Here is an 11,943-nt window from a genome sequence, read left to right as displayed (position 1 = left end):
CATCTCTAAATTGTGTTAACATCTTTCTTTCTAAATCTTTACAAAATGTTTATGACATCAACACTTTTTGGTACATATCGCGAGCGAAATTGGTTTTTATGCCAGATAACAAACTGCCAATGAAAAGGGGCTCCCTACATTATGCCGTATGGACAATGGTTTACAAATAACGAAAACCACCCTTACAGAAAATGATTCCGATTTTGCTTGATTTTTGCCACATATGATTGCTGGTGGTGAAGTTGCGAAGTGCAAATATGAAACCTCTATAAAACTATTCTACTCGTTACAAAATGTCTTAAGTTAAATATCAACTGAAGCAATATATTTTATCATTAACAATAAGGAGTACTCGTGTTTCATTATACAAACGTTTTCAGTAATTTAAAGACTAATTGACCAATTTAAAGTTCATTTTTTCTTCAATCATTCAAAGCCACTAACATATTTTCGACCTGAGCAATTATACATATTGTTTAATTTGTCTAAAGAAATCGTCAAGAAATTATTATTGATGCCTTGTGACCCTAAAATAGTTTGGTATCATTTGAAAGGGTGTTATGTGTTGAAGATTCATATATGTCGACAGTTCTATGTTAAAGCGTGTTTTGCTATGTAAGGAGGCAAAATCGGTTATTACGCTTTAAGTTTAATTTGACATTTAATAAGAATGAAACCATAAAGTGAAAGGTCTGAAAGGGTGTAATATGTAAAGAAAGAATATGTCAAAAGTTTGTCTATAAACATATTATGTACATCCTATTTAGGGTTGCACAATCTGTAAATTCACTTTCAGCTTTACAAATATACTAATTGCAGTAACTCGATCGTTATGCATATTCAGTCATCTTTTTCATATTAGTATTCATTATATCGTTTTCAATGGTACCCTAATAAAAGAGTCACCAGACATCAAACACTCACAGTATTGCCCATTTAATAAATTCCAACCTTCTTTGTACATCGGTGCACAAACGTGCAAATTTTGAAGGCGTTTGAAAAGAGCAATACAATGAGCTATTGCCATTGTTTGGATTGTAATTCGACACATATCTATTGGACCCCTATTGATAAATATTAGACAGTGGTTCCTTAAAAGTACATGTTCACCTCGTTTTAGTCCTTTATATTATACATACAAATGTCCAAAAGATCATACATCAAACAATTTTCTTTTGCTTAAGTTTGAAGTTGATTAACAATAATATTAAAAAGACATCTCACACTTTCAAAAAATTAGAGGAATTTTAAATTTAGATATGGTGTTTTCTGGAAGTGTTGCTTTGCCCCTTAAGACTCGGAATTCTCTTAGATGAACCTGTTTTTATCTTGTTAAATGGAATGAGAGGAAATGGCAAAGGAGAGGAAGAACACTCATTAACACAGTTTTAGTTTGATCAAGTACTTTACTTTCCTATGATATAGTACGTACAAAATATATTTCAATTTTGTTGCATGATGGATGTTTTCATGTTTCTAAACGTGTTTTTTTCTATCAAACATCTCTTACTTTTGCTAACGTTTTTCTTTCTAAATCTTTACACAACGTTTATGAACAAGTATCTTCTTTTAGAATGAATAACACAAATAAGTCGTTTTTCATTTTACAAACGTATTCAGTAATTCTAAGGCTAATGCTCCAACTTCTTCTATCAAATTTGCTGTATCATTCAAAGCCACTTATATATTTTCAACTCGCTTCTATTTTCCCTCCCATCCATTAATCGACGTCGAAATAGAGTAATAACTCTTTATATTGGATTTTATTATTATCATATGCTATATATTTAGAATAATGATCAACTGTACCGTATTGCACCATTTTTGCAAGGGCGTTTTTAATCTAATAAAATTGTGTTTATACTGTAAAAATTTTAATTGAAACATATAAAAAAGAACAAACCTAGATAATAATATTAACTTTTAATTATATCCTTTGGTAAAATACGTGTTGTTTCAATGTATTTTTATGAAACTGAACGTTTCGTGCTTGAATTTGCCTGACGTGTAGTGTTACTCAACCAAATTGAGAGTAAGCAATATACGTTGATGATGATGATGATGATGATGATGATGATGATGATGATGATAATAATGATGATGATAAAAATGATGATGATAAAAATGATAATGATGATAAAGAATCGCCAATACAGCCAATGGCATACAACATTTTTAATTATATGTAGGTTTTAATTGGACGCGTAGAGTGGTCAAGCATTTCAATGAGCTTATATAAGCAGCGACCACATTAGTATTTCAAACTTTTGTCTGAACTTATTAAAAAAGGCGTATTACTAATCAATAACATCAGTACCTGTAAAGTATACAAGTGATTTAATTCAATTCTGCCTTTCCCTATTTAAGATTAAACGTATTTAAGATTTAACGTCATCCCATTCATCATTAATATATGAAGTTTTGGGTTTGTAACAAAATGCATATATATAAATGGAGATGTGATTCTCATAATATATTGTTAGATATCTTAACTAGAAGAGTGGCTAAGCATTTCAATAAATTTATATAAGCAGCGATCACATTTGGTTTAACAAAAATAACACTTAAGGCAATTCAAACATCTTAAATACACGCGAGTATAAAAGGCACCTTGAGGACTGAATGCAAATCCTTTTAAATGTTCAATCTACTTTATTTGTTTCATATATTCATTTAAATATATAAAATATTGATTGTAAAGACAAAACGTTATTTCAAAAGAGACATTAATTGATAGATTTGAAACAAGCCAAAGCCTTGTTTGCAATATTTTATTCTGTATAATTCATAGTGTCTTTCCCTACACATCAGAACGTTTTGAATGCTTTGAAAAAATGAGGGATCGAAAGGCATCCAAAAGGCCATATAACTAAATTTCTAAAACCTTTAAATACGAACGCGAGTCATTTTGAGAATAGTCCGTACTCCCTGTTGATAAAAATTTAAAGCATTGCAATTGAGTTAATTGATGTATTACATATTCGAAAGAAGACATTTGCAGAGAACGGCCGACTTGCTAACATGATATTATACATTTATTCAATACAAATATTCCAGAGGCAAGTCCCTAGTGGTCGTCTGTCGACTTTTATATCCCATAATGTCTTACATTTAAGTACGGCCTCTGCATTACCTTATATCTTGGACAATTTATTTTTTAATACGTTTTAAATAGTCAAAATGTATGTATGCATACACAATTTAAGTATATCGATAGATAGAAATAACAGCATACACCAATTTCAAAAAGATGTTGAACATAAATGTACTCGTAATGTAATAAGTTTCAACAATATACTACGAAGTGAACGTATACAACAAACATTACAAAAAGTACAGGTTACAAGCCACGGAGCACTTTGTTGTCTCATTGTATCACGTCATTTACAGTTTTCTAAAATACGCTCCTTCTGCACGTACACACTTACGGTGAAAATCAACTCATTGCTTGAATATCTTTCCGTACCACCCTTTTATGATATTATGAACAACTGTTCTTTTTAGCTGGACGGATTCGTCAATTTCCCTCTCTGTCCTCCGCCAGTCTTCTTGTAACATGTCCTGCACTGAATTTACGTCAATTTCACTCACGACTGACGGTCTGCCGCTCCGCTTCTTATCGCACACATTTCCATGCTCGTCACTGAAACGTCCATACCAGCGAAATACCAAAGCCCTTGAACATGCTGGCTTTGATTTATCCCATGTTAGAAACGCATATGTATTTGTAGGAGTTATTCCGCTGCGAACACAGTGTTTGATCATAGCGCGCTGCTCCGTGCGTGATGTTAACGTTGGGTTTTTTCCGACATCTTCGAAATACCTCTCTACTTCCGCTGATCGTTACAACCATGTCTACTGTTAGATTGCGTCAATAATTTGCTTAGTGATACAGCTGACATCATACTGTCGTCATATGTTTTGACGTGACGTTTTGGCGTCTATTATTCAGACGGAGTAGTATATATGAATTGTGAACAATTTTCAGAAAACGTCAATTTCAAAGTGCTCCGTGAAGCGCTATATGGGTTGTCTTGACAACCATTTCCTTACTTAATTTGAGATTATTTATTATTTATTTTTCAAAAGGAAACTCGTGAATAGTCTATATACACAGCTGTTTATTGTTTGTCGATTTATATAGAAAAACATTTTGAAATATAGACACGGTCTCAAAACTTTCCGGACAACCCTCGTATTTCAAAATGTGTCATATTATCTACTATTTCGAATCCTATTGCGCTTTTCTTGCGTATGTGTTTTCGTGCACCTTTTTAATGTAACTACTGAATGACAGTGTAAAAGTTAATGCCGCCGGGTCATATGGTAAACAAATTAAACACTACCAGAATAAACAAAGATCCTTTCTAATACGAAAATGACATTCCTGTAATTATTACAGGAGATAAGATTTCTGATAACTTAAAGTTATGGCTTACATCAATATTAGATGCATCTTTACTTTTCAGACCTGTTCCAGTGCAAATCGCTAAATAAATGCTTATCATCTATTCATTTAACACAAAGGTGAAACTCTCAGTGCCAGACAATTAAAACAAACACAAAGAGTCTCAAGCAAGTGTCCTGGCGGAGAAAATAATGTACATTGAAATGAAACAGAGATTTTTCCATGAAATGTATGATATTGTGTTGAGATGTGTAGACAAGATATTTCCAGTATGTTTTAAGAAATCTTAACTAGATTCAATGAATTTTGTCATCTGAAAATTTTTAAATATGTTTTCAAAAGTCTAATCAAGATGCAGTCAGTCATGTTCTTAATTCATAACACTGAAATGAAACAGCTTTTTACTAGGAACTTGAATGTTTTCAGAAATCTAAACATGATAATCATTTTCTTATTTTTTTGTAATGCAGGAAAGAAGAAAAAAAATACCTTGGGTTTAATGTTCTTGCACTCTCTACTGTTATCAACATCCTGTCATTATAATCAGTCGCATTTCCAATGCGCCGAACATGCATAAGTAATTGCAAATAATCGCTTCTCTTGACAAGCATCACGCCTGAGTAGTGTACATTTCTAAGGCCAAGATTGACGTCATTATTAAGTTGTTAATGACAGATTAATCAGATATCAGTTTATAACGAACGACACAAGTGTTTAAGGTGATTTCAAAACATATTTCTGGCAAAATACAACAGCAAGATATCTGAATGGTTCAATAAAAGATAAATGAAGAAAAGAAAGCAGACCTGTAGGGCTATCGTAGGTTACATATACCAGACAATATAGCAGATGGTTATATTTTATTACCGAAAAGGGCAAAATAAACATATAATTAATCATCAGACTGCTATTCTTTATCGTCTAGTTTCAAGAACAGGTGCCTAGTGAGCCTAATGCTTTAAACAATGTTTCAATGAGTTTTTTTCCTTTTATTTGTCATTCATCTTGGGTGATTGATACTTTTGAAATTTGAATGCAATGCACAGCTATTCAAACAATAGCTTGAGTATTTTGAAGTCAGCATACAAAGCAATCCCGAGAAACATTAGTATTTTAAGTGTGTTTTTTTTATAAATGATCCCGTTATACCATCACTGGAATGGTAATTTGTCTAGTTGTGTTGAAATATCAAGGCGCAATTACTAATCACCTGACATGCTTTCAATTTATTCGGAATGGTTGTACACATATAATTGATACTTGTACACACGTATAAAAGCAAAGCTGTTCTTAGAGGCGCTGGAATCGAAACCGCTATCAACCCTTAAATGCATTTTGTTTCTTGGCAATAATGAAAAAAAAATATGCCCTTCTTTGATCACTAACTGCATATGAATTCAAATTGCATGTGTTGTTGTCTCAATTTATTGTTTCCTAAAAAGTATTTACTTGATACTGTATTACATTTTTTCCTGTATGGAGGCTCCCATAATCTTATGTTTTCGATATATTCGACATAACATAATGAAGGAAAATGTGAAAATTCTTCGATTGTCATTGACCCACACGGACTTGGAAACGAATATTATATAGAACCTTTCAGTTTCCTTTTGATCTCAACGTTGAAACAACATTAGGCAATCTCAAAGCGACCTTTGTGTCTAATAAAGATAGTAATCGACAAGCTGACTAGATGTGTTCCACCTGATCATGTTATCCAATAGGATGTCACAAGGCTCGGAAACATCAGATATATGCGATGCTCGCTGATATTGGCCATCAGTGCAGAGATCTTAACTCTCGTCAGCAGTATGCTAAAGACTAAAGACAGATGCTTTTTGTGCATTTTTAGTTTAAACAGAACATCTCTAACAGTTCAGTAACACATGCCAGGGACAAATAAGCTCGGTGGCATTTTACAATTTCTGCCGTGCTTCTGTTTTGTTGCATTTATGGATTGTTAGTAGAACAGTTTCACATATAGTGTGCAGTTTTCTCTGGAGATTGTTGAAGTTTTGGAATAATTGCCTTTGTGTTCGCGTGGAAGTAATTTGTTTTGAACTGCTGTAATATAATATGGAGTTTTTATATTCGATTAATATGTTTGCTTTTTTTGCTCGCTACAGACTCTATCTATCTTTGTTTACCTATGGTAATTAAGATAAACATTAATTTTAAATATTGATATTAGTCAAGAATATTGACGTATGGGTTTCTTGGTCTTCTTTTCTTTATTAACGCCACTAAGATATCGTGTTTTTTTAACTTTGATAGTTTCAATAGAAACTTCATTGGTGATAATTGATGGAATTTTATTTTATCTCAGATATTCTAAGAAAACCAATACCCAGCCTTGTAAGCTGCGAAAAGAACAAATGACTGTGTAATTTAAGGATACGAAATACAACGGACGTATACTTAATGAAACAAGGGACTTTCAACGTTTTATATTGAGAACAATGATACATATCAACATTAGGCTTCCCTTATCCGATACACATACATATCAATGAGAGATAACCAGTCACGATCCATACATTAACGAACCTTGCATTGGAGTATTCATGTCATAATAGACATATCAGGACTGAAAACACCGGCCGTATAGAAACCAGGAGAAACTGCGGCCGATATGGGTAATAAGATGCCAAACTGTGCGATCCCCTACTCAAGTAGAGACAAGCACCTGCATATGGTGCTAAGTACGGAGCAGGTCAAGCTTGTACAGGGGTCTTGGGAGCTCCTCAAGGACGACCTTGGCAGATTAGGGCTCATCGTGTTTCTCAGGTGTGTTTAAATCAGAATTGTTGTACATAATATCTCAGTCAATCATTTATATTATTAATATCAATCATTGCAATAATCACAAATTATATCATCATTTTCTTATATTAACAACAAATAAATCCTAAATTTTTAAAGATTCATATCAAATTCACTTAAGATATTTTGTAAAATTCGAAAAGTGTTTTAATTAGAGAGCTCCCATCCAAAACGATCTTCCGCAAAAGCGACCAAATTTGTTAACCAATTCGACACAAAGTTTTTATCCAAAGTTGAAGGGATATTTATCATTTTGTCAAATGTTGGAAAAAAGAAGTTTCTTTCATTTCGTTATATACTATATCATTCTGAGTAAAAAAATGGAATGTAATGGAGATGCTTGACAGAGGAAAAATAAAACGTTTAGGGACATAAATAAAAAAACACATTCCTACACCATATAAGTGGATTATAAGTATATTTGGTACGCACAATGCGAGGTAAAATTCGCGATAATACAAAATTATGTTTAGAAACCATTCAAAATTGTCATATTCTGTTTTTCGTCTTTTCGTATCATCTCCTTATAACACGGACATGTAAAGGTAGATGTGAGATAGTTATCACGCTATACACTTCAAGAAAACAAGCATCTCTAATTGTACCTGTAGCTCATTGCAACGATGAGATTTTAGACGATGAAATGTTCATCACACCATAACTAACAAGGTGATCAATGGAAAAATGTTTTCTGTATACTCTACAGGACATGCCTTCAGTCGTTTCTACAATACTTCAACGTGAAATAGAATTTTAAGGAACTTCTATTGATAAAGGATATATATCAAAGAGGCTCCTAGAGTTGAATTTAACAAGGAAAGTTCTTTATTTGTTTAAACTCTTTCGAGCTCTGCATGGTTATTTATTTGTAGCTGCGTAATACATATTAGACAAACTCTATTAAACCTTGCTCAAGTAATCATTTTCTGTCCCAACACTTACAGATCGAATTTTAACCTATGTTCTTCTAGTCCTCTTAAAAATACATTGACATTTTAAAATAGACTTACCTTTGTAAATTCCGTTGATTTTAAGCTGAAAGTTGTTATTTCATTTCAATAACATAATATGATAATTCACCTTTTATTTTAATTAAATATGATATAAAGTGTCTAGAACGAATTTTATCAATGTGATATTTCCACTAATTAAAATACATTTACTTGCCAGATGCACAGAACCGATTTACGATAAACCTTTGGAAATGAATGTAAAATATCTAGTACCAACTAAAATGGTATTTCATGAGTTCATAAGGCATTTTGATAGAACAGAACAGAACAGAATTTATTACACGTAAACTATACAGTTTTTTGTGTTTCATATACATAATAAATACATTACAATTACAATTATACAGTGTAGTGTGAACTATTAAATAAATATTATAGTCAACATTTTTGAAGGATGAACTGAAATTGTAAACCACATGTTATGTTTAAGCTAACGAAAGTTGTTACCTCAATGAGGATGGATAATATCTGCGTATTGTTGGAGGAGTCAAGACGTTAGTCAATATGATGGATGTAACATACCAGTGGAATTACACAACAAGAAAATCCGTTTCTCAATAACTAATTACATTTGTAAACTAGTAGCTCAGCGTACAGTACAAATTTCTTAATACTGTTTGCCAATCCTGATAAAAAAAAGTCATTACAATGGTTATACTATTATATCATGCAAAAACAATCTCCACTATGATGTCTTTAGTACATCGCCGTTGAATATTTGCAGGCGTCTATGAGCACGATAGGTATTAATCACGCAACCATGTGGCTCTCTGTGGCTCTACTGAACAAAAACGGCGCCCTTTTAGACTACACTGGTTATCAATCTAAATCATACTGGTTTCAACTGTTTTTGCTTTTGCTTTCCTAGAACATTTTAATAGTTTTACTGTTTGGACATATTAATGACCCTGGGCCGCGAAACTGATGTTTGCCGTGTCATTTACATCATCGGGAAAACATCAACTCTTATTAAATATGTTGCTATAGACGTTACATAATTATGTTTCCATGCAAAAAACACCCGTTGCTGTTTAGATAATGTTTTATAGCAAGTGCCAAATCATCAGCAATCAGAATAAATGCTTTATCATCAAAGACCATCATGTACATCTTTAAGGAGAAGTGTTCCATCGTTGGTGCATTGAAGGGTACACTTGGCAATATTATCGCTGGCGTCTGTATGATAAAATAAGCTTAAATTCGTTGATATAAAAAACCATATCACATGCTCTTAACGTCTTTGTATGGAACACTTTCTTCGGATATATTTATATTTCAAGTACATATAAAGTTGACAGGTCAATAAACATTAAATGTGTATAAAACTTCAATACCATTAATATACAATACCACATATTCAATGATTATAAATAAGGCAAAAAGGCTTTAAACTAAAGATACTATTTTACACTCAATTCCAGGCTATTTGAAATGGAACCACAAATGAAGACGGTATTTCCAAAGATTGTGCAAATGAACCACGACAACAAGCTGGAGACAAACATTGTCAAAGATATGTTACAACGACACGCAGTCACTGTGATGGAAGGGTTAGGGGCGGCTGTGGAAAGTTTGGACGACTCAAGAATTCTCAACAGTGTTTTAATTTCAATTGGTCAGACGCACGTGCAGCGACAAGTCAAACCACAGATGGTCAAGGTTAGTAAGATAATATACAAGAGCAAGATTCATTTGATTCTGACCTGTTAGGATATCAATTTCAATGGAGATCATTGTTTTCTTGTTATATCTAGTCAGTACTTTATGTGAGGCTTGGGACAGAACTGACCTCCGCTTGGAATCGACCCCTGTGACTGTTGTTGAATATATGGACACGTTTAACACTCAAAAACCTCATTTACCACCTTCCAAGTCTTGTTGACGTCCATGTGTCTGTTAACAAAAAGCTGTGCCAATATACTTAGCCATTGGCAATGTGAACTTATTAAGCAAACTACCATTTCAAAACGTACAACTTAAGGTCTTAACACGTTTCCAAATGGTTTAGCTATAGAAATACGCATTATCGTTAAACATAAAAGGTAAATAATTCGATAGAATCTTAATGATTTAGAGACATTTGTCGGACTGTTTTATATAGTAAATGTCTAATCATTTAAACATAATGTGCAAATGTCAATTCAAAACACTGAAATTGATCCATCAGACAAGACGAAACAGAGTGTATGTATTAAAATTCAACCAGACATTTTAAACTTATTTTTCAGATATCTTAACTCAATACAGGCAATAGAGTCTTTATCACGTATAGCAGGTTATAGGCTCCTAGACAGGTGAAGAAATTTGGATGTCATTTTTGAAGATTGGCGGTTATTAGCGACGTCCTGTCGTTTAAGTCAATTCTATTCCCCAAAGGCCAGACATGCATTTGCAACTGCGAATAATTACTTCTTCTGATTTTTGTAACTTTTAAGTAGCAACTATTCATGAGGTTCTGAGTGACAACATTATATGCCGATACTTTTGTAATCAGTTTGTTACAAACCAGAAGTGTTTAAATATAATTGATTTTAACAAAGATAAATTTGTATTTTCCTTAAGTAAGTTTTAAGAAATCACATGACAAGTTGTTGTTTTTTAAATCGTCTGTCTTTCAAAAAAAAAGTCGAGTTATTGCAACAGCCATTTTGTCGTCTTCCTCGGCGTCGTCCTCGTGCAGAAACATTAGCTTTGTCCAAAACTAAATACCAAATGAGTTACCATTTACTCAAATAACAATTTATATCTGACAAATTGAAATAGTGTTCGACGTTTATCTAAGAAAGTGATGAGGGAAATGCGATTTCTAAGAGTCAGCAAAATCGTATCATTACACTTTAAATATGTGATTAAGACCTTCTTTTTCTGTTTGTTTCAGAAATTATGGCCTTCCCTCAACTATGGTCTCCAAGAAGTGCTTGAAGAAAATTATACGAAAAATGTTGCAGAAGCGTGGAAAACAGTGTATGACTATATTTGTGTCTATATGAAAATGGGAATGGAAAATCCGGACATTGATCCCGATATTACCAGCGAAATTGGCAGATAACATAATTTGGTCACTATTTTTGTTTGCTATTTCAACTGTGTATCATGCTTTTTACACTCAAATTGATTTGCAGGAGGAGATTCAATTCAAGGAAACTTTGAATATATATTGCATCATGTTATGTCAACGTTGCGTCACATATATTGTCAGAAAGAGTTATCGTTATGGGCCTTCTAAATAATAATTAAAAAATTATGTTATTGAACGCCCAGAACGATAACTCTTTCGTGGAAGGCTTTGACATATTTTTAACAACAAAAACAAAAATCACCGTAATTGCGGTAACGGTTTCTAAAACTGGATTATTTTGTTTACTTGATTATGTAAATGCGCTGACATATACCCTATTTCAACGTCATTTCTATGTCAATTTAACAAACAAAAAAAACGGAAATTAAATAATGAATTTAAAACAATAATAAACGAGCTATTTCTAGAGAAAATATGCATATGTGATGCAAGTGAAGACGTCTTGTTAACCAATATCTCTGTAAAATGCCATAATGCTTCTGTCGTTATTGTTGTCTGAATGGAGAGAAACTTGAATTAGACGAAAAGTTCTCTAATTGAAGAGAAAACTAAAATATACACACGTAAAGTTAAGTTATCTTTAAGACCTTTGCAATGAGGTCTAGATCCGATCAGAAAAA

At 32.7% G+C, this 11,943-nt stretch overlaps 1 protein-coding gene across 1 annotated transcript; it reads left to right on the top strand.

Moving 5' to 3' along the window:
* Positions 1-7,040: 7,040 nt before the first annotated feature.
* Positions 7,041-11,293, top strand: LOC128207689 (neuroglobin-like). Its single transcript, XM_052910758.1, has 3 exons — positions 7,041-7,195; positions 9,666-9,903; positions 11,123-11,293. Exons 1-3 carry the CDS (start codon positions 7,041-7,043, stop codon positions 11,291-11,293), a joined length of 564 nt encoding a protein of 187 aa, XP_052766718.1.
* The last annotated feature ends 650 nt before the right edge of the window (positions 11,294-11,943 follow it).

Source organism: Mya arenaria, chromosome 11 (genome assembly GCF_026914265.1).
Source record: "Mya arenaria isolate MELC-2E11 chromosome 11, ASM2691426v1".
NCBI classification, from domain to species: domain Eukaryota; kingdom Metazoa; phylum Mollusca; class Bivalvia; order Myida; family Myidae; genus Mya; species Mya arenaria.
Note: the sequence above shows the minus strand (reverse complement) of the source record. Positions and strands in the feature narration are given on the sequence as shown.